Source organism: Asterias amurensis, chromosome 12 (genome assembly GCF_032118995.1).
Source record: "Asterias amurensis chromosome 12, ASM3211899v1".
Lineage (NCBI taxonomy): Eukaryota > Metazoa > Echinodermata > Asteroidea > Forcipulatida > Asteriidae > Asterias > Asterias amurensis.
This window is the reverse complement of record NC_092659.1, coordinates 17,047,278-17,072,107: the sequence shown is the minus strand read 5'-3', so window position 1 is coordinate 17,072,107 and position 24,830 is coordinate 17,047,278. Positions and strand designations below refer to the sequence as shown.

The window sequence follows — 24,830 nt, the reverse complement described above, 5'->3', positions numbered from 1 at the left end:
AAGGGCTTTAGTCGGTTCACACCTGTACTGGTTATAGTACAGGTTTTGCCAATATCTCCTCATCCCTTCACGGTATCTGATCCGAAGGATAGTACTATGAGATATTCTGCCAGCTTTCTACCCCCTGGTACTGATGCACTTTGGAACTCCCTGCGAGTATCTTATTTCCACCATCTTTTAATCTGTTCCAGTTCAAGAGGAAACGAGAACAAATACTTTCTCTCCCTTTAAACTTATCCAACATTTTTCTCATAGCCCTCACCTCAAGTGACCATCTGTTTGGAAATTTTTCAAAAAAGGAACAGGAAAAAAATATTAGATGCCAAAAAACAACTAAAAGGGTAGTGACTGATGAGAGAATATTGCCTGCCAAGAACCTAAACCTTGAAGGAACACGTTGCCTTGGATCGGACGAGTTGGTCTATAAAAAGTGTTTGTAACTGGTTTTTATAAAATGCAATGGTTGGGAAGATGTTTGAAAAGTAGAATACAATGATCCACACAAATTTGCCTCGAAATTGCGTGGTTTTCATTTTATTTTGCGAACTAACAGGGTTGGCCATTCATGGGAGTCAAAAATTTGACTCCCATAAATGGCCGACCGTGTTAGTCGACGAAGTAGAAGGAAAACCGTGCAATTTCGAGGCATGTTTGTGTGGATCATTGTATTCTACTTTTACAACATCTTTCTAACCATATGAATTTTATACCAAACTGTTACAAACGCTTTTCAAAGACCAACTCGTCCGATCCAAGGCAACGTGTTTCTTTAAGTTTTCTCTACAGTTAAATATTGAGGTCATGAAAACAGAAGAATTTATCAATACAAAATCTAGAAACAAGACATAATGTTTTTGTTTCTCCAACTGTTTCATTTTCGTTTAAAGCCATTGGACCCTTTCGGTAAACAGTGTTGTCCAAGGCCCACACTTTGTGTACCACAACTTCTATATCAAATAACAAACCTGTGAAAGTTTAGGCTCAATCGGTCATTGGAGTCGGGAGAAAACAACGGAAAAACCCACCCATGTTTCCGCGCGTTTCGCCGTGTCATGACATGTGTTTAAAATAAATCCGTAATTCTCGTTAACGAGAATTTATATTGTTTTACCATTTTCTCAAAAAGTAAAGCATTTCATGGACTAATATTTCAAGAGAAGTCTTTCACCATTACCTTCTGTAAACCCTGTAAATTATTTGTAAATCTGTGAACTTTTTTTTTTTTTTCTGTACCAAAAGGGTCCAATGGCTTTAAACAACTGTTAATTAAGAAATCAGAAAACAAACAATGTGCATTTGATTTGATTGGTTTCGTTTTGGATGGCTGCTAAAGGTCTATATATTAACTTATTCATCTGCAAACGCATTATGTATGTCAGGCCTGGAGTATCAACGTTGAGAGAGCAAGGCAATGTTTAATTTAAAAAGGGCACGCCTACTGGAAAATTCTTAAGTCTGTCCGAAAATTTTGAAGAGACACCAAAGCAACAGGGCAAAAGGGCAACAGAGGCCATAACCGCTGTGGCCTCATGTAATTCCTGTCCTTGTTTGTTTTATTATCCGTTATCAAATTACACAAAATAAGTTAACACATTTTTTTATCAGCATCGTCAAAAAACAAAATCTAGAAATGTAGGATGTTTTAAAGGTCACACAAGAATTTTCTTCTAAGGAACTGAACCAGATCTACAGATATTATCATCTTTCACAGGAAACAAAGTTTGTGTAGATTGCAGATGATAAAACAAGGAAGGTAGTGGTAGCAGATGATGAGTAAATATTATTGCCCCAGAAGTCTTGAACTAAATTGGCAGTACTCTTTTCTTGCACAACAGAAGCTTCATTTGATGAAATCCAAAGTAACGATTTCCTTTATTTCCTTTAATCTGACTGAAAAACTTCCATAACACATTTATTTTCCTATTTCGCAACCTAGGGATCAGCTAGATCAGAGTTTACAGCAAAAGTCATTCAAAACATGGTAATTATGGGAGGTCAAAACAACATTTTCTCAGAAGAACCCTTAATAGCTCCTTCCAACAATAGAGCATATGATCATTAAGAGGTCTAGCAACAACAAAAGGCGTATTATTTGACTTGACAGCCCTGGCACAGGCAACAAAAGGAATCCATCAGCACTTTGAACAGAAGGGATTGTATCTGGGTGCTATGCTTAAACCAGAAGCCTTATCCATATAAATTTCCTGCATGAGCGGTAATGTTCTCCCCTGAAAACATGGTAGAAAAACACCTCCTTCATCTGGTAGGTTGACTGCGGATAATTGCGGTAATAATTATATTTAACAAAGTGTTTGCTTAGCAAACAAAACTCTTCCTGACAAAATAAAGACAAAATGTGAGAGGTCTGTATCCCTTGTTGTTAGGGCTATAAGCCAGTCACACCCCGCATGACATCACATTTTCGAATTGTACCCAAATAGACCCCTTGCACTGGCCGCCATTGCTGAAGTCGGACAATATAAACATGCATGTGTGAGGCACTGCAAACAGGTTTCAATCGATGATAGTTCTTCATTTACCTCACTGAGGGCGCTTTTGGGGTCTTATGATGTCATACGCAAGGGGTCTTTAGGAATAATATAATCATCAAACATATTTATTGTGTTTATCCACTTGTTTTACGCTTTGATGTGCAAATCTTTCTTTGTGCTGTTTATTACATCCCCTGTTTCTTTTAAAGTTGTTATGTATGGTTTTCTTCATTTTCTTAAAATCATCACCTTGGACTGGAGTATGTTTGGTCACACAAAGAAGGCGCTGTATAATTGTTTTGTTTTATTCGGACAACTATTATGTTCTAAAATGCTGGCTATTATAATTTGAATATACAAAAATACCTTGACTTCTTGCAAGAAAGCTACCATGTCTGTACAAGTGTTTATAGACAATGGCAAGCTCCCCTTGACCAATTAGGAATTCCTAAATGGGCAAAGTAAAAGAGTCTCACGCTCGCGAAGTGCCTGGCTTATTAACATGGAGCCATAGCCCACACCTTTTTAGATTGAAAGTCTCATCTAGTTGTGTGAGGAATTTCATTTCAATATACTGACAGTTGATTGAAACAGGGTCTATAGTTTATGGTCAAAGATTGCAAGCGTTGATTAAAAACATTTTCTTTTCAATTTAAGACTGCTTTGCAGTAAATTCAGAAACCTCAATAACTGTCTCAGGAAATGGTCTTTCAAAGGAATGTAAATAATGGACAGCGGGCCAAGTGCTTGAATCCATTCTCCATCATCTATAATTTTATAGATGCATGCTTCAGCCAGTGTTCTTCAGCCATCCACAAGCTAGCTTTTTAGGCCGATTGGCATGAATTGCAGGCTGACTTGCACCAAAAAAATGATTAATTTAATGTTCTTATTTATTTACTAGGCCTGGGCGAATTATTTGAATATCCGGTTAATGGCGAATAGGTTTTCCTATCCGTAACCGCGAATGCCTTTTTTTTTCTTAACCGGATATCCGCATAGGGCGCGAATACCTATTCACAAACCGGATAATTCTGTAATTACAACCTAGTAACCGGATATTCTTTAATATCCGAATATCCACGGAAGTCGGGCGACAACTGATATGAATGTTTTGTCTGAATCCTTATGAAACTTCTATTAAGACAGCATAAAACAGCATATATTAAGTATTTAACTATGCTTACCTCCGTGAAGAGTTAAAACAATGACATTTCTGACGTAATTTGTTCAAAGATTACAAAAGTTTTCCTTCATGTAGAGTCAATCACGATCAAAAGAAAAAGCAAATCGCCATCTTTAAATTAGATCCGGTCATTTTTATGAATGAACCGAGTGACACTGTCTAAAACTAATATCAATCCGCCCATAAGATCTCATTCACAAACGATTTTTTTTTTTTTTTAAATAGCGCCCTCTAGCGGCGAAAAAAACTATTCGAATATCCGGTTAATTTCGGATAGTTGGCCAGCGGTGTCCGAATAACAAAATTTCACTATTCGCCCAGCACTATTATTTACACTAGATTGAAGTCACAAAAATCTTGAGAAGATAAAATCATTTTAGGATGTGCCATTTTGCAGAGTAGGGCTGTTAAAACTAAATTGTTCTTATTTAAAGACAATTCTGTGCTTATTTCCTACTACCTAGCTCCAACCCAACTTCAAAAGGATGAATATTATGACATGTGTGTATCCTAGACTAAATGTTGTCCTCCTTAAAAGAAATATTGTTGTGTTCAATTTCACCCACTCTGAAACAGAATTACTGTATAGGGGGTTTGCGTAAATTCACAAACCAACAAATGATTAAAAAAAGACAAGGAAAATAAAAACCTGGATTATGTGGGTGTGTGGCGACAATCCAGCAGATGAGATTTGCATATCTGGAGCATTAAGAACCACAGGATCTTGTAATGAATAACCAGCATGAGGGATTATATTACTCCATGAATAACACCAACCCTGGCTGTTATTAGGATGGTGCTTAGGTATCTAAGCAGGCAAGATTCCTCTTGCCCCGGGCTAAATGCATCCGATTAACTGGCTTGCCCATTTTTATGAATAGCTGTCCACTATATTCTACAGTTTCAGCTTTCATGATATAAAGCGCAATACATAATGTGCAATATTTGGTTGATATTTTGTAGGGAGGTAAATTGAACCAGTCTTTGATATTGATTTCTGTGTCTTGAGTTTGTTTTTTTCTGTGTCTTGAGTTTGCTGAGCACCATCGGAATTTATGGTGTTGAATATTCATGTACAGATTACGGCAACCCAAAACACTTGAAATCAATGGTTGGGGTGCCACCATTAATTTGTAGGGGTATACCTGGTGATGTTGTGGGGACATTAGATGAGAGATTGGTGCACAGGAAATGAGGAAGGAGGGCTATTGATGGGAAGAAAGCTTCCTCCGTTAAGTGGTGAGAAACAGACAGACAAAAGACAAACAGACTTGCACTTGCAGTATTTGATCCAATCCTTCCTAACCTACCCCCCCCCCCCCCTGCCTTTCCGTAAATTCATTTATCCTATTGCAGACATATGAATTGAAGGCCGGATCTGAGTGAAAATCAGAAAACTGTATGATTTCATTAACCTTGGCTGCAGTTGTTGAAATCTAGACCATATTTGTCAATTCTTTTTGCAAGTAGCATGTGTACATGTACACCCATGTACACCCTTTAAGGAACACGTTGCCTTGGATTGGTCGAGTTGGTCTTTGAAAAGCGTGTACTTGTGTGGATCATTACAATATTCTCATTTTAAAACATCTTTCTAACCATGCATTTCATGACAATGGTTTCAAACCCTTTTTATAGACCAACTCGCCCGATTCAATGCAACATGTTTGTTTAAGAGTTGGAGCATCATAGTTCTGAAAAGCGCATTCTAAAAAGTGTTTTCCAAAAAAGCCTGCAGTATACTGCGTTGAAACTTGTGAAAAATACATTTTATTTTCAACCATACCCTGCCCAAATGGCACAAAAATGCACTAGATTGTGAGGTTTTCTATTTTGTCGCACCATACATTTGTATCAGTCAACTCAAATCTCATAGGTTGCAGGGTACAAGGCCCCAACAGCAGGGGAGTTGCACTGAAGGTTGGCAAAAACCAGTTCACTTCAAAAAGTACAGAAGTAACAGAATCTTCTGTTACGTTTAGCAGGATTTTCACTTAAGACTGCAATTTGATGCATTTAAAATAGCAGGGTGCCTAGATGTTGGTAAGGGTTGTCACATCAATGCCTTTTATGGTGTAGGAAAGCAGCAACTTTGGCACGAAAAGACAAACTCTCAAAATAAAAATACCTGAACCTAAGACTCATAATGCACATTGAAAAACCAAACTACATGTACATGTAGTAGTAGTTGGCTACATAACCAATGGTTCCAAATTGTGGCCTTAAAATAACTTGTTTTACCTCATCAACTATATGCCGTACATGTTCATAATCCTTATTCTAACTTCAAAATGGAGCCTGTTGAATTTCAGTGCTGATTAAACTTTAATACTTCATGAAAATGTGAAATATAAACTTTAGATCAACCTAGATCCCAGAGCTGACAAATTTACCGACTGAAATTTGATTTCAAGCCCAGGTGATCGCCTGATCTGATTTGCCAACTAAAATATTATCAGAAAATTACCGCAGTACGTCGTTGCTAGGAAATGTAGAGCTCCCGGGTTTGGTTACATGTGATCCTATTGATTATCAGAGAGTGAGGTTATACGATTTATGGAAGATGGGGAAATTGCAGAAGAGGAAGGGTAGATTTCCCAAATGGTTTTTCTGAGTGGTGAGGTACTGCAGGGTATAAGGGAATAGGGTTGCAGGGAAATACTAAGATGGATTTTTTAAGTAAAACATTTGAGCCGTCTGTGAGACTGCAAATTGGAAGTACAATGTGCAGTTGGTGTTAGGTTTTGAGGGTGACATGGAGTGCTGGCTTTAAAGGAACACGTTGCCTTGGATCGGTCAAGTTGGTCTTTGAAAAGCGTTTGTAACCGTTTGTAATAAAATGCATATGGTTAGAAAGATGTTTTAAAAGTAGAATACAATGATCCACACAAATTTGCCTCGAAACTGCGTGGTTTTCTTTTTACTTTGCGAACTAACACTGTCGGCCATTTATGTGAGTCAAAAATTTGACTCCCATAAATGGCAGACCGTGTTTGTGGTTTATGGTTATTGATGGAGATTTAATTCAATTCAAATCAACTCAACATTTCTGGCTAGCATGACCAGAAATCTAGTCATTTGACAAGTCCATCAGCGTTTTCACTAGTCCAACATCTAAGAAACAGGGATGCTTTTTAAATCTAAACTAGCCAGCGTGGATGGAGATAATTTTGACCGGTCCTCAGGTGTTTTACTGCTTTTTGTCCAGCAGCAAACTGTTTGTAAGGCCAGGGAGAATGCTGTACATCATGAATCAGCGGCTGCATCAAAAAGCAAGAAGGCCGCTGTAGCAAGCACTACAAGTTCTGGAATGTCACAGCTAAAGTCCCGGTTTAACCTAAGTGCATTATTTACAAACTGTGCTGACCAGCCACCTGGGCAGCTCAAAAGCACTTTCAATAGTTTCGGCGTTTCTGACCGGCTGACGACTTGAGAGAGAGCAGTTGAGAAATATTGTATTGATCCGTACATGTAGTGTGTTCAGTGAGAGGGCTGTAATGAACTCTCGGTTGGAATTCCGAGCGTGTATGGTGCATGAATGGCCGGTCGTGTTTACTGAGAAAACAACATGAGATGATTGCCGCAACTGTCTGTTGACTAGGGGTTGTATGTGCACACAAAGAGTGAATAATTCTGCAGTTGCGGGGAGAAAGGCTTGTGGATTTCTTGTGGGACTACGCCTGTGGCTATTCAGCAGCAGCTGAACAGGCTTTGAGAGGATCGCTCGTGTGTTTATCATGATTGTGTTGGAGATGTTCAAATACAAGTAATGTTGTTTCAACTGGATAATACTGGTGCTTGAATGTAGTAGAGAACATGAACACCTTTTTTAACTCAAAGTGTTTGATAGTATTAGGGTTAAAATCTTAAACCTGTGGAGATGGTTCAGAAACATGTACCGGTTAACCTCACTGGTTTGCCCTTAACTTTTTAGGTGACAAGCCAACATGACAAGAAACCTTGTTACATCACTCGGCCCCAGCTTTTGCACTAGTCCAAATTAGTATTATTAAATAGGGATGCTTTAAACTTAACTTGCTGGCCAAACCACTAGGAGACAAATTAGACTGATCATTTGGTATTTTAGAAGAACACTGGATTTACTATTAAATCAATGTTTATAGTTTTCTGTGTTTTTGAAAGTACCTGTGGCATGTACGTACAGTGTAGTGTATAAATGAGTCAAGTTTGTGATCGCAAGTTTTTTGACTATGTATTAATTATGGTTAAAAAGTTATTGACTATGGCTTTTATTTAGAGTTATTGGTTTTAGTTTATAGTAGTTAGTGATTATGGTTAATACAGTTATGATTATACAGTTATTTTGGTTTATAAAATTATTGATAAGGGATTAAATAGTTTTCTATTATGGTAAAGACAAAATTACTCTGAAAGTGTATAAAAATATGAACAAAAGTTTAATGTAAGTGGTAAGGGGTGTGCACATAAGAAGTGTGATTTTATGTTTTACAAAACAGCGTCTTAGAATCTGTGGAGTTTAGTGGTCAACAACTGGGCAAGGCAGTTTTCCCTCATAAAGCCCCATCAAGAAAAACGAAATGTCTTAAAGAGGCATCAAGTCCATGGCCTTGGGGCGATAGGTGTGATGTACATGTAAAGCCCATTGCCTGCAGCAAGCCGTTAAGTAAAATTCCCAAGCCAAAAGATGTGTCTGATCCCTATTCTGAGTATTATTGAAAACACAGAAAGCGTTCTCTTTCAGCCCCCAAAACTTTAACCATTTTCCCTCTGTAGTTCTTACTGCTTCTAAAATAAACAAACATTGAAACTGACAAGTTCCCCAACACAAACTGCGATACGATCGACATTATATTCAAATCACGAAATGGAATTCCTGAGGAACTTTTACAAATGTTTCTTTCAACTAACTTCCTTTTTCAGTTACGATTGCAGGCTGTCAATTAGTCTTAAACTAATCCCTTCAACGTTGGAACGAATAATGATAGGTTAACAGTTCGGTGATACTGTGTGTAGCCAGCATACATATCGATTAATTGATAACCCAGCATTTTATTTGATAAAATTGGCCCCACAAGTTTTAAGCATTTACATTAAAGCACTCACTAGTGCACTTGGGTTGCATATGACGTCACAAGATAAAACAGCGCCCTCACTGTGGTCAAAGGAAGACCGATTATTGGTTTAGACTTGAGAGTTGTGGGTGGCGAATACGCGCTATGCAGGTTTCCACTGTTTGGCCTCAGCGATGGTGGCCCATACAAAGGGTGTTTACATTTAAAACTATGTTCAGTTTGTTCTAGTCGTTTTGATTTTGCGTTTTCCCATTAAACTTTCTTGGAATGGTCAAAACAATAATTACACACTTCATACATTCACAGACTCCTTATGCCACAATGAGATCAAACCTTAGTTGAGCTTTCCATGGGCGTTCCATGGGGTTTCCAAGATATCCACTTGCCAGATTGAAAAAATAAAAATCAAGCAAATTATTTTACAGAAAGTACATTACAAGATGGTGCAAACTGCGACTGAGAGTTTCCCTTGGCTTGCCTTTGAGTTGAAATTTCAGCAGTTTTTCCCAACCTGAAAGTTCATGTTCACAGTTACCCGAGTTCAGATAAGTCCTCTGACAAAACGTATCTGTGGACACCCCATGGGCATGGGGTACAAAAGGCCCCCAAATCCACCTGTTTCACCCCCCTCTCTGTTGAACAAGGGACAAGCCCTCAATTCTAAAAGGGCATTTTTTACCAGATTACGAAAAATGATAAAAATCTAACCAGCTTCAAGGAATGAAGTTTGAGGGAGACAAGGACAAGAGGAAAGTGCCCAGAGCTGAAATGAATACGGGTTTCAATTCTGAAGGTTGTATTTTACACTAAACTTTATTCTACATGAACACTTCATGTGGAGGCCACCAGTTTGAGGGTTGGCTTAAATTCTATAGAAATTGTTACAACAACATGTACTTTTTTTTAAGGATCTTAAAGTTTTTTCAGGATCTATCAAAAACAGCTTTTGAATGGTAAATATTTTGAAGAAACTTACAGTTGGTAAAAATCTCTCTCGTAAATTATGGGTGTTTGACACTTCATTTATCATAAATTCCCATTAACTTGATCTTTTAGAAGATGATGCAACAATTCTGGTTTGGAAAAAAAAAATAATCCTGGGAGCAACACAAAGTGTTCATTGGAAGAAATAGGCTTTGCTAAATCGCAGTTTGTGTTTTGCAAATGTAGAAATTCATCTCTTCATTTTTATAAAGTACTAAGGATACTCAATTGTACTCCTTGATGCAACAAACTTTCACCATTAAACGTACCCCCATGTGGAAAACAATACAGGTCAATTGCATATTAATTAGAACAAAATGAACAACAAAATCAACAATGTGTTAATTACTATCTCTCTAATATACTTGTCACGGTATCATTAAGTGTGAGTGGTATGTTTACATGGTGTATAGATTAAATGTGTCAGATATTGATCCAAGTCATCATGTAATGCTCCGCATCGCTGACGGTATCATTGATTGGTATTTATGATTACTTAACCACACTAAATACCGGGCGGCATATAAGGCACACAGTCTTCTTAATTATGCATGCATTAAGACGTACGAACGGTCAGTTGCATTAACATGCCAGGGCTGTATGCTTCGTTTTTGAAAGGGCAAGGGCACTAAGGCATTTTCTCTTTGGCAAAGGGCACCCTATGAGGAAATTGTAAATTTCTACTAGAGCATTTCAAGGGCACCAAGGCAATGGCAAGGGGCAACGAAGGCAATCGCCTCCGTTGCCTCCGTGAAGTATCAGGCCTGACATGCACTATATGAATGGAGTTGAACCAGGGATAGAACTGGAGAGGTCGCAGACTATACTATTTGGTAGCTGAATAAATACTTTCAGGAACAGAATTTCACAAAGCCACGGTTGCCCTGGTTTTGGCCTTGGTGTCCCTTTTAAAAATTCCGATAGGCTTTAAGATTTTCAAATGGAAGCCTTAAAAAAAAAAAATGATACTCTAGGCCTGTACTTAAATAAAAATATACCAGATCATGATTCTTCTCAGGTTTTAACTGTGAGTGTGAGCCATTTTGGACACACATTTTGGAAGTTTGACCGAAAAATGTTAAACTGTTTTCATTTATTTTGCTATACCATTAAAAGCAAAATTCGCTCCTGATTAAATTAGAGTGAGGAATGCAACCTGCAGTTGGTCCCCCAAAAAGAAAGGAATACACCATTTAAAACGATATTTTGTACTGCGATCTCATATTTCAGCAGTAACCTGAGAACCCAAGAAACAAGGAAATCGGCTGATCACTGAAAAGTTGCATGCCTGTAGACTCAAATTTTTGTGAACATCACAACATCAACAACATAACCCCCTTCCCACCCAAGTCGCTGGTTAAGTGCAAATACCTCCTGAACTAATGCCTTGATAGGTCATGTGCTAGATCTTCATTCCCCTCAAGGAGCAGACTTAATGCACACTTAAGATGTTCTCCAAATTGAACCAAGTTCTGGAACACTCTGCATTCTGGTTTTGCAATCAAAATTTACCTTGATCGGCCACTTCAAATAAACCTTTCCATGGGGCAATTTGCTACGCGCAGAAAATAATGAAGAGAAAATTAATAAAGATATACTCCCAGTCTCTGTATAATATGACATATGTACAGAAATATATCCATGTGCAGAAAACTGCACCATGGATGGAGAGAATGCTTGTCCAATGTGCCAGTCGACTCCTTTTTATGTTTTTTTTCTTCTGCCAGTTGTTACTATTGCCCAGAATATCTTTAAAAAGATCCATGCGCGGAAAACTGCACCATGGAAAGATTTGTTTGTTCAAGGTGCTAGTTGAGGAAATTTTATTTTAGATGTTTTTGTTTTTCGCCAAGAAAACATGCTCAATTTTACGCCTAGTGGGTCCCAGATTCATACTACGTGCATCCTCAAACCCCCTCCCCCTAATTTCATGGATAAGATTCAACCGCTTTCTTCAGCTTTCCAATTTGCCAATTTCCTGCCATGATCTGTTGGCAGTGCCCGCCATTGAAGGAATTCCAGGCGGATGTGGAGCACACCATCCCGCTAGGTGCTGCTGACACCTTCCTTGATCGGTTACAACCGTCAGCTGGTCAGGTGCTTCGCTGGATGTCACAAGACGGATCTCTTTCATCTGGACAGATTCAATGGTGATGAGTTTCTCGGAATGGATCGACGATATCAAAGTGAATAATTAACAATAGTAACCTTGACGTCATTTGTGAGGTCAAAAACTACTTAAAGAAGAGCACCCTCATTGAATATGACATGCTTTGTCACAGTATGTTTGTTCACCATAGTTATTCAAATATTTTCACTATACTTTAAAAAGAAGTCCTTAGACAAAATGTTTAAGTATCGGGTACCACTAATTAACGCAGTTCATATTGTCAACATGAACAATAGCGTCAACACATCGTCAAAACCTCCACATTTTAAATCAACAAATAAGTTATGCAATATGGTTTTGCAACAATGCCTACAAATTTGACATAGTTAGTCCAGATTATTCTCCTACACTTTAATAAAGTCTTGGAGTCTATAACAATGAAAAAGAACACCGTCACGGAGGATTGTTTGCAGGGTATACGTTTCACAAAAAATACTAAACTAGTTTTCCTCCACATCGAAAAAGAATGAGTCATGAAACAGCTGCAGACAAATCATGAAAGGAAATATTGGCATTCCTGCATTATAGAGTCAACCCCTGTTGTTAAGGGAGTCTTTTTATGTTCAGACTGGTTCACGTCATGTCCAATTGCCCGAAACCAGACATGTTTTACTCAACCGTTTTACTCCTGTGCAGACAGCAAGTAACCAAAAGAATTTGACCCCGTAACCTCAAATGGCCAACCTTGCTTGGTTGTAAAGCTAGATGGTTGACAAAACATTCTACAGCACCTTTGTTACAAGTGTGTAAAATGTTGTTTCACTTGAAAGCTTTCTCTGTTTCCTTGTATAAAAAAAATACTGAGAGTTCCTTTCTTCACATGTTTATTCCAATTTCATATCCCCACCTATCGGTAACCCTCACCAAATACAATGTATAGCACCTTTTGCTCAATACAAAGACAGTTGTCAAATCTCTTTTAGACTGCTATTTTATGATCTAGCCCTGATCAATCAAGAATCTTAGAACTCAAAGATTTGCAAAGAGATTTTCACAAACATAAAGAACTTTTATGACTGGTGGTTTTAGGAGAGGAATGCTACAGACTGTTAAGATTTTAAGTGAGTGGACAATTAAGTCTTTTTATCTTCAGAAATATAAAATTTTGGGAAATGATCTCCAAAGCGATACATACATGTACAAAAAAAACATAATCAAAAATCTTTTAAAGCAGACAAATATTAAACTTCACATCAGTATGGTTTAATTTGTTTAGAAACCCTAGTGCTTAGAAAACCCCTATTTTATTGCGCTATATAAATGCATGCTATTATAATTATTTATGTCCACAAAAGAACAAAATCACTTTCTACTCTTTGATGTAAAGCTTCTAAATCATGAAGCTGGAATTTAAGCATTTACAGAACTTTGATTTTGTTAAGTTTTTGACTGGAAAGTACTCATCTTTTTGTCACGACCATGAGTCACAAGAGAGCTGCACTGTGGCTAATTCTAGAGGAGTAATCTTAACATAAACGTGCAATGCATCTCATGAATCCTACGACGTGAATGGAGACTGAATTATTGACGCTGTGTTGGGTGACACGTAAATGCGTTTGAGGCACACTACTTGTTTCGACATTATTTGCTTGCCTCGCAGCATAGGGGAAAATTCCTGAGTTTTATAGGCAGAAGGGTGTGGCAAGAAGATTTAGTGAAGTCTTTCAGGTTTCAAAAAAATACACATATTCACATCTTCAGTTTGGATGATTGTTACAAAAACACAATTTGTTGAGAAAAGTGGACACACGATTTACCAGGAAAGATTTAGATAAAAATTACACTTTTATTATCTTGCTAGAAGGGTTTTTTCAAAACCACTTTGAATTGAAAATGGCCTTTATCTCTCTGCCTGACTTACAGGTTTGTACTTTTTGAAATGGTTAATATTTTGTCAAGCGAGTCACAAATTTGTTTTTAAAAGCAGTCTAGATTAAATTGAGACTAATAGTTGTCTTAACAATGTTTCATTGATTACTCATGTTCCTGCTGGCTAACTTTCCGTCGAATCTTTGCTTCTTTTGATCATTCAAAATCTCAACCTGATCTCCAAACAAACTTACCGTCAAATCTCTCCGATCTTCTGATAAAGTAGTCTCTAAAGTTGCTGCTCTTTTCGTAAACTAAATCCTCAAACTCGGACCCGCTGGTCAGGCTGAGTTTTTCCTCCATGTCAGCAGTGCAACATGTGAAACCTTGTGGACATATTCTTAGATGTTCTCCTGTAATTCAGACCAAAAAAACCAACAAGAAAATTTAAAATCGATAGTCAAAAATGAAAATTAGTAACAATCAAGCAAACATGTTCAAGGAACTACACTCTAAAAACTAAAGAGTTGAATCCAACACTTGCATTAGTTCGGTGAGTGACTACACTTTGAAAGTGTTGGATCCAGCGTTTTGTATGTTAAATCTAGCATTTTAAATTTTTGATCCAACGCAAAAAGGGTTAATTCAACAATTTAAGTGTTACGTCAACCTGATCCAACAATTCAAAGGAAAAAGGTTGAAGTAACACTTAAATTGTTGAATTAACCCTTTTTGCGTTGGATCAAACATTTAAAATGCTAGATTTAACATACAAAACGCTGGATCCAACACTTTCAAAGTGTAGTCACTCACCGAACTAATGCAAGTGTTGGATTCAACTCTTTAGTTTTTAGATTGTACAAGCTCTTTTCCCAAATAAATCGTCCTAGATGTTCTCCAGTGAATCAGACAAAAAAAATACAAGAACATTTAATGTGTAAATGTATTGAAATAAATGTCTAAACACAACACATTTAAAAATCGATCATCAGAAATGAAATTTTAAACAATCAAGCAAACAAGTTATGGTTTACAAGCTCTTTTTCCAAAATAAATTCTCAAAGAAATATCTTGATTGTGTCCAAAGTACAACAAACATTATATAAGGCACCAATGAATGGTTTCCCTTGTATAGCAGAGCAAAATGCTACGCAAAATGGGTCAGTTGCTACTCCAAAATCATGATTTGCTACTTTATATTGGCATTCAGTTTCACATAATCTGTGCAGTCAAAGTATTTTGCTACGCAAATTTGCTGAATTAAATCGTTCCCTGAGCACTTATAAGAATATCACGAACAGAATAATGACACAAACTTCTCAATTTTTTTTAAACATGCCCTTTTATGGATTTCTGTTTTACATAAAAAAGCAAAACATTTATAATCTTTCTGGCACTGATACTGATTATCCACCTTTAAAGGCTTCAATTTCTGACAAAAGCCTCCCAAGACTCGTGACATTTGACCCTGCCCAGTTCACCTGTTCTCCTATAAACATTATTTATCCAATTGGGAGAGGCCGATCCCAGACACAGTGGGATACCATCCTAGTCTGTAGGTGGGTCTCAACATGAGTGGCGCCAGGGTAATTTCATCCTTTACCAGGCAGAGAGATCTCTTATGGAATTTTTAGGCCGGACATAAATTTTTTTGCCCCCAAAAACAGCACCAGTTGCTTGACTGTTTTGGGTTGCGTTTCAGGAAGCAGAACGGTCATTTTGTTTGTCATTTCATCATTCATTATCCTATACTTGTACATATATGTGTAACATTTGACACTACCGTTTGTATGAGTTCAGTACTGAAACTAGAGAGTTGTCCAGATCAGCAGAACAAGATGTTAGACTAAAGTAGAGCGCAACATGTGTACAACTTGCAGGCCTGATACTTCCGGAGACAACAAAGGTGATTGCCTCTGTGCCCCCTGGCTCCTTGCATTGGTGCCCTTGAAACGCTCCAGCAGATATTTTCCTCGCAGGGTGCCCTTTACAAAGGAAATGCGTTGGTGCACTTGCCCTTTAAAAAAGCACAGCATAATGTACATGCCAGCCTGAACTAGCGTAGTGCAAGTCAAAAAGGGTTAAGGTTTTTAAAACATGCGACTACCCTAACAAAAATAAACACATTGTCCTGTCCCGAAACAGCAACAACAGAAGTCAACTTCCTGTATAAAAGCCATTAGGGAAGTGTTTTAGCAATCTAAAACCCACTAATGGCTCCATATCTTCATATCTTATCAAACCAGTCTAACCATAGAGAGAGCAGCAGCCTGTTTCAACTTGCCAAGAACTATGACACAAATAGTTCAATCAGATAATGGTCAACTGTTTTTGTTGGGTTTTTTTTTTTCGAGATGGGGTGGAAGATGTCTGGCTTGGTCTTTGGCAAATTAAATTCCCAGCCCAGACAGAGCCTAACATCCTAGTTCAAAACCCACAACTTTGTGGTTCATACATGTAGGCTGGTGATTTATATTGGGGTCGGGTGCCAAAATAGCTAACAGACAAAAACAATTTTTTGTTTTTTGCTGTTTTACACTTCTGTATAATCATCACAATATTCCCATTGTATACACCTACTATTGCTGATGTTTTGGGGTAGTGTTTTCGGGAAAAAAATCAACATCAAACAGAAATCCTGATTTGTTTCACAAATCTGTAAAAAGGTATGTCAACATGGTAAACATTGTCAAAATATCAATTCTGGACATGACTTTCACCACATTAGTGTGATAGACAATGTCAATCAAATCTTGCGGCCATACACTGTAGATGAAAGCTTATAAGGCCATGTGGCCGCTATGGACCGTTTGGTACAAGCTGCTTGTTGCCGCTATGGTCTCTAAAGACCAAACCAAATTCTTGTGCACCTCAAGAATCTAAAATCTAACCTTTCAAAACTTAGTCCTAATACCATCTGATTAATCACACTTATTTCCATAGGTTTCAGGAAAACTTTAATTCCAGAATGTTTGTTTTGTTTTAACCAGCCACTTTAATAAAGGTGTCTACATCTCAGCGTTTTTTAATCTTCTACATTACGCAGAAGTCTTGCAATCCATGAACTGTGACTTGCACACTTAATGAGTCGAGTAATCGTCAACACCGACGCAAGCTACCTGGAGAAAAAGGGCAGCTTCCCTCGAGGATAAAAAACCTGAGAAGATTGGGGAGGCACGAGCTCTGAAAAATTGATGAAACTCTGAAGTTGACTTTCTTTCGTTTCGTTGATTTGTTGACAGGCATATATCTGATATTATCCAATCGAGGGTTGTTGTTGATGCAGCAGCTAGCTTGTCATGTGTAAAGACATTATTAGAAAATGACTCTCTCGAAATGTCATTCTTATTTTAGTCGCAGTCTAAACTCCAGCTTGAAAATTTAAATTTATGTCTTAATGTAGTTTATTTGTTTGGTTGGTTTATTTCCATTTGGACAACTAACATTAAATAACAACCGTTATAATTAGTAATAAAAATGTAAAAATTAAGGTACAAATTGAGATAACAACCAGAGGAGGTAGAAAAACCTCTTGTTGGAACTTGAGTGGAGCACCCAGACTGCTGAACTTATTCACTGCAGTAGATGAAGTACAAGTAACGTTGTTCAGTTAATATCATAAATTTGCTTTTTGGATCAATTCTCTTTGTGTGTTTAATTACTGGTGCATGGTTGACTCACTATGTACTTAAAGCCATTGGACCCTTTTGGTAACAGTATTGTTCAGGGCTCACACTCCGTGTATCACAACTTATATATAAAATAACAAACCTGTGAAAATTTAGGCTCAATCGGTCATCGGAGTCGGGAGAAAATAACGAGAAAATCCACCCTTGTATCCGCGCGTTTCGCCGTGTCATGACATGTGTTTAAAATAAATCCGTAATTCTCGCTAACGAGAATTGATATTGTTTTACTGTTTTCTCAAAAAGTAAAGCATTTCATGGAATAATATTTCAAGAGAAGTCTTTCACCACTACCTTCTGTAAACCCTTTAAGTTATTTGTAAATTTGTGAACTTTTAATTTTTTGTCTGTACCGAAAGGGTCCAATGGCTTTAATCAGCACTGTACTCAATGATAATGAGCAATTTACATAGCAGTGCCTATCATACTGGATGCTAAGCTTGGGCGATATCATGATATTATCGAATATCGCGATATTAATTTGGAAACGATTTCGATATCGGTTCGATTTGGTTTTAATCAAAATATCGATATATATCGCGATATATCGATATATCGATTTAGTATCGCAATATCGCGATGTATTTCCTAGCTGAGACATCTTGCACTCCATAGGTTTGGAGTAAAACCAGAAGATTAGGTCATTATAACACCTCTCTTATGCTATGATTGTCTCTTCTACAACTTTCACTGGGAGTTTGAAGACTGTTGATGTCAAATTTAATTAATCGCGATTATATCGAATATCGCGATATATTATCGGCGATATATCGTGAATAAAATAATTCGATATCGCCCAAGCTTACTGGCTGCATTTGTGATGTTTACAGTAGAACAGCATGTGCAACGACATGTACACTAACAAAGGTAATAGTCATAGAGCATAAAAAGGCACATGGAAACAATGAAAAACTGTTACAATCTCTGTGCTTTTCTTCACTACAAAACCCAACAGCTGTCTCAAAGCAGCAGTCTTGAATCTTTGTTCTTTAAAAAGGGAAGGGCAGTTTTTTTTCTCGCTAAAAAGGGTAGTACATGTCTATGAGATAAATGTAAATTACTGGAATGTTTCATGGGGCACCAAGGCAATGACCATGGACAATTGCCTCCTCCGCTGCCTCTATGAAGTATAAGACCTGATGCAGCTTTATAACCATTAAATTTATGAGAACATGACTACTGAAATCTCTACGACAAAACGTAGTACAAATTTACGCTGTTAGAAATACTGAAAAATATGAATTCTACAAGATGTCAGGACGCATGTCATTGATAACATTACCCTGGTTTACCTACATTACACATACAAGTATTGAACGCATCGAGTCGTTTAGCGCCCTACACTTCGCACGTCATCATTTTTTCTTCAAGGAGAGAGCTTCTAATTAAAATCTACCCAGCCCGTCCTTAGCACTAACATTACAACTACGCGCCTTCAGGGAAGATATGCTGCTTTCAGCCCAAGAGTAGAGAAACTGGGGTCATCTACTACTGAGGTTTATTAAATATTAAAGGAGTGCTTTGTTTATAATTTTTTTAGCCAGAGACCTGAATTCAAAGCACGTTTTTAAATTAATTTAGCGTGTATGAGAACAAAAGACCAATGTGATATGAAAACATTGTTCTGGTTACAAAAAAAACGTACAAAAGAATCAGGGTATTATAATGTACAATGCGGTGTACAGATTTGGAAGAGTTCATTTTGAAAGAGGGAATGCTTGAATTTGCATTTGTGTCTGTGTGTCTTATATATACAGTGTATGCAGATGTACAGCACTGCATATTTTGTCGTCGCATACATTGCCCTGGGCAGTTAAGAGAGGGAATAACCACACTGTATTCACGTCCAGTGTTCATTCTTTGTAAAGCTGGATAGATTGTCATTATAATATTGAACTTCCTTAGCAAGTAGCGCTGAATCCAAGGGTCATGTTTTCAATCATTATTTGGACAGCAATTGTACATGTTAAGAATCACCTCTACTATATTATTGAAACTCCACATTTTTGTTACAGCCAGCAAAATGCAGTAGGCCTCGGCTATAACTGGAAATCAATTACCACGCTTCAAAAGCTTGAGTAAAATACCAGATACAGGCGTTTTGAGAAAAACAATTTGGTACATTTTTTCATTTGCATGGTATAAGTACATGTAGAGGAGCACAGTTCTAAGAAACAGTGAAATGGTGAGCATCTCTTCATCTGAATGGCTAAATAAGGGTCACAGGTCAGAGATGACACAACTGACAGCCGGGAATCCCAGCATTTAGAAATCAAATTTGCATGTTAAAATTATAATACTTTATGTTTAAATGTACATAAATGACAATTCATGTACAATTCAATTGGATCAGGTTTGTTTAGTGATTTCTTCCCTGCCTTTCACCTCAAGAGTGCACTCTGATTTGAAGTCTACCAGACCAGTGCGCTGCATGGGGATTCGGTTTTCACTCTGTCCCTACCCAATTGCAAGGGGATTTCCCGATTGAGGTCTTGTTCCCACATCTACAATCCCGGCCAAAATGCTTGGGCCACCCTTTCCTGACGTTATATACATCAGTTCCCTGTGCACTTCCCAGTCACATTCAACAAAATTGTCCCCCGCCCAATGTTGACTGTTACTCAGTACACAGTCGGCAATTGGAACCAACACTGAAAGGGGGCAGGGGGGCCCAACGAGATATGGCCGGGATTGTAGAACTGAACATATCTTTTTTTGTTTCCTATTCATCATGTTATTGGCGCTAATTGTGCTGTTTGATATTGCAATAAAATGAAGGACTAACGATGACCTAAATTCCATATTCTTAGATGTTAGGACGAATTGAACCCAACCTAAGTTAGGACGAGTTACTCCTGTTTCGTGAAATCGGCTGCAGGTGTCCTATAGATGCCTAGACACCACCTTGACTAGAATCAGAAATTGAATGACCTCATTAGGGCTTACCCAAATCCCCAGTTCAATCCAAACAACAAAACAACCCAATTAACAATCAAAATCACTTCCCCTTCGTCTTAAAACTGTCATCTCCTCTTATTTTTCCAAAGTGCGTACATGTAAGTAAAAACTTACATAACTAACGAAGCTTTTATAACCAACGACCGTCTGTGTTTCTGTCACGACCTGGAACTTCTTTATTGCTGTTTCTTTTTTAGGAGATTTAAAATACAAAACATGCTACGTCATACAGCTAAGATTTGAACAGGTAGAGAGGCTAATGGTTAAAACCCTACTTGTGAAAGGTTGGGGATATGGTCAAACTCACTAGGTAGGGGGAACTCTGTTAAGTCTCCATTTGAACAGGTGAAAGGTCCGCATTCTTCAAAGAATTAGCTGATGTATTGAACCCTTCTCCTTTAGGCAATTACTCATCTATTCAATTAATCATAAGTCTCTATTCTTCAGGGGGACACACTGGGTGGATACCCAGAGTGGGGTAAGGGGGTGTGGGAGGATCAAAGAGATTAGGTGAGGGGATTACTGTTTTGAGGAAACTAATTAAAATGTTGTGTTTTGTTGTTGGGAAACCTGGGGTTGATGAATAATAAATGTGTCTTTGTCCATGGGATTGCGAGTTAGCGGAGCCCTTAGTTACTCATTGACCAACTCCACAAGACTAGATTCAAACTGTAATGTGTGTACATTGTTATACTATAAGCTTTGTCTGTCTTTGTTGTCATTGGGTGACATATGTACCATGGTATGGTGTATGGTGCATTTATTCAGACCCAAATGCTCACCGGTAATACATATAGGACTACACTGTACTGTACATGTAGGCCTGCGTACTACAAATAATGTACATGGTTGAACCAAAAAGTGTACACAACCAACACACTCTGATCACGCAGACATAAACTATTCTTCACAACAAATATTTGACTACAATTTCCAATCCATGCTAACTTGATCTAAAAAAGGGAGCCTTGATTGAATGTAAAAAGTACATTGTATGTATTTTAAATAAAAAATAAAAAGTCAGAAGACAAACTTTGAAAATGAATTAAGAACCAACAACAAGATGACAGACTGTTGCATAATGCATCCATTCTGTAAACAAACTACATTATACAAGAACCATGAATGCATTTGAACAGGCCTGTATGCTTCGTTTTTTAAAGGACAAGGGCACCAAGGCATTTTCTCTTTGGCAAAGGGCACCCTATATGAGGAAACTGTAAATTTCTACTGGAGCATTTCAAGGGCACCAAGGCAATTGCCTCCTTGAAGTATCAGGCCTGCATTTCACGACACTGGAAAGCCACATTGAATTCTTGCATTTTACAAGTACTCACAAATCTTATCACAAGAAACCACAGCCCAGCACAGGTCAAAACTGTGACACCCACTAGTTTCTTCTTTGTCTATCTTGCATAATAATCACTTTGAGCTTCATTAGCACCCTATTGAGCCATCAGTTTCCTGATCAAGCCATAGGTCCTATCCATGTGTTTGGTTTGTTTATCACTAATTATCTATGTTTGTCACACTCTGGTTGTTAGTCTTGTTACTGAGAAATACTTCCATGCTGCTTGGTTGGAGTGAGAGGGGTTCATCTTATCACAAAAAGCAGCCCTTTGTTTGGTCAGCTGTTAAGCTTCTTGACTCATCCAGGAAGTATGGTGTATGTTCAAGTGCTTGAATTCTTGACTCAGAAACGATTCTCAGGTTTTAAGGTTTTAAGCTGTCCAATTTGTGTATGATCAGAGGAAAATTCAGATTTATAGAACATCAGATGTTAACCCTTTTTTTAAGTACCTTGACTCATCAACTAGATTAGTGCAAACTATGTATCATGTCATACGTCGGTCATGATCATACATGTATGTACAGAGAGCGAGCACCAAAAATGGTTTTTATTTACATCAAAACAGATGCTCAGTATCACAAATCCTGTAAAATTAGAGGTGTTTGTACAGTGTACATTTCTTGTCTTGGTTTTTAGAAATTAAATAACCTTATAAATTTAATAACACAAAAGAAACTGACCCTCAGATGAGTCATAATCATGTTTTTATTACATTTTGATGAGTATATGTTGAGAAGGATGGACAATATTAAGAGCTTCACTGGAGCGAGAAGACGCCACTGGAAAAAAAATGTAAAATTATGAAAACCCTTTAAAAATTTACAATTGTTTGTGTCGCTGCGCTGACTCATAAAAGAATCTCCTATCCTCATGGGTAACGGTCATTTCTGAACGCCTTCGCTACTGACAACAGAAACCCCAGTCATCACACGCTCATGGCAAAGCCAATTTTCACTGAGTGTTTATGGTTAGAATCTAATTTAAGCAATCCGTTGGTTATTACAAACATGGATCTAATGGCCTGAAAATACCTCAATGGCTGAATGATCTATTTTAAGTGCAATTATGTAAATTATGAGAAAATCCCTCCCAAAATTGTTCAAATTATTACATTCAGGACATAACAACGAAAGCACATTTTTTAATGTACACAAATTGCAGGCCTTGCACTTCAGCTTGGAATAGATGTTGCAAAGTAACTTCCCTTTTTTTGATACTAGTACTGTGTGTTCTATGAGGATAATGCAAATTTGTTTTTATGCTTTACTAACCCAAAGGGCACCAACGTGAACCACAGAGAAAAACAAAGGCCACCTAACTCAAGGCATGGAGGAAGAAATTCTTCCTCCATGCTCAAGGTAACTGCAGTGGGTTCTGTTCCATCAATTAGGCCTTCGTTTCCATTCTGATAATGTCAAGTGTTTTGGAACTCTGTGAGTTTTCAAACAAAAATAAGGGGGCAGTCCTCATTCATTTATAATAATAAACTCAGAGGACAAACATGCCCGTTCATATTTACACTGTGGAGATTAACACATTAGCTTAATAAAATAAACAATAAACTCTAGGTCATATTTGAACAGTGACCAAAATGCCATATATTAAGTAAATCACAAGAAGGGCAAAGTTCAAAGTTCAAAGGGCATAACATAACAGTGATCTCTAAAGGAATTTATTCAACCAACAACAAATACTTTTATGTGGGTGTTCCTAGAACTAGCTACTTTAAATAAATACTTTAAATAGTCCACTTACTTTTAAACACATCATAACTTGAATGAATTTTGAAGTTTCTTAAAGATTGATTGACTTTTTTTCTAACATGCTATCTGTGGAGTGTGAGAGGGCTCAGCCATTTCACATGTTGCAAGGGTAATTTTTCATTCAAATATTCGGTATAAGTGTGAAAAATTGCTAATGAGGGCAACAACCTCTATGACTCTGTCTCAACTTCACACCCGTCTACAGAGTATAGACTTTCATTATGGTGCTACCATCTAAAAAAAATCCCATTTATATCAATGTAACTAAAAAACAAAGTTTTGAAGGAGAAGTAGTCCGGTTCCTTTTTAAAATTATTCATTCATGTAATTGTATATAAGGAATTATGGCCAAAATGGCGAGAGCAATGGTCAATACCAATACTTGATTGAACCATAGAAAATGAAATACTAAAACATATGTTTTAAGTGCCTTACGCAGAACAAAGGCTCAAAGTATTTTACAAAAACAACTAAGCAGAAAAGCCAAAGAATGGTGGGATTAAAACAATAAATGTACTGTAGCCTAAACACTATTCAATTTTTAAAATACAAGAAGTTGTAAGCATTGAGGGAGTTGCACATTGAACATTTTGAGCTGGTTCTGCCTAAATCTAAACGTTCAACTTAATGAAGTCACCACAAGTTGTTAGCAATGCACCCAAGGCTTTCCTTACGGAAATGCCTCCCAATGAGTAAAAACAGCGGATCTATTGTGGAATTAATCCTAACCTGAAACTAATTTGCCCACTACAAAGAGTAATATGTGGTATATTAAACCACATCCAGTTTTAACGCAATCGTAGAGAAGTAGTCTATTGTTTTAGGATGTTGTGGTTGAGACACACACTTATTTAGTTTTTTTGTTTTTCACAAATAAATCATGAAACTTCAAATGAATGTGTCATCATGAAGCGATCTTATTATAATATCGAGTAGCGAATGGTGAATTTTAGTAGCAACTGATATTTTGTGTAGCGTTTTGCTTCGCAACTATGGCTATAGAAAAAGGCAAATTGTTCAGTGGTCAGTCATCTTTGTTCTTTATCTCACTTAAAAATTTATTTTATCTTTTTTTGATAAAGTAAAGGAATGTGAATTGAACAATGATTTTTTGTTTTAAATATGCTGTCATTAATGATGTGGGTTGGCTACTTACACATCATCGAATGTTGTATCGTGTACCTCTTGCTTGAAGATTGAAGGATATTCAGGTGGCATAGGCATTCTTTTAGTAAACGATAATGAGCCTAGATGGTACCGACATGTACAGTGATTGTTTTCGGAAAATTATTTTACTGTGACAAATGTTCGTCTGGTTTGTCAGCATTGTTATTGTTGTAAATCTTTAGCTGAATAGTGTGTACTTCCTGAGAAAAC

At 37.4% G+C, this 24,830-nt stretch overlaps 1 protein-coding gene and 1 long non-coding RNA gene across 2 annotated transcripts in view; both read right to left on the bottom strand.

Annotated features, from left to right (window-relative positions):
* LOC139944851 (uncharacterized) overlaps positions 1-24,830 on the bottom strand; it is a 106,642-nt gene that overhangs the window by 45,115 nt on the left and 36,697 nt on the right. The window lies entirely within an intron of this gene.
* Positions 1-24,830, bottom strand: part of LOC139944850 (glypican-6-like) — a 68,203-nt gene that overhangs the window by 42,164 nt on the left and 1,209 nt on the right. The window contains exon 2 of the mRNA XM_071941984.1: positions 13,950-14,108. Within this exon, the coding sequence (XP_071798085.1) occupies positions 13,950-14,108 (159 nt within the window). The remainder of the gene's footprint in view (positions 1-13,949; positions 14,109-24,830) is intronic.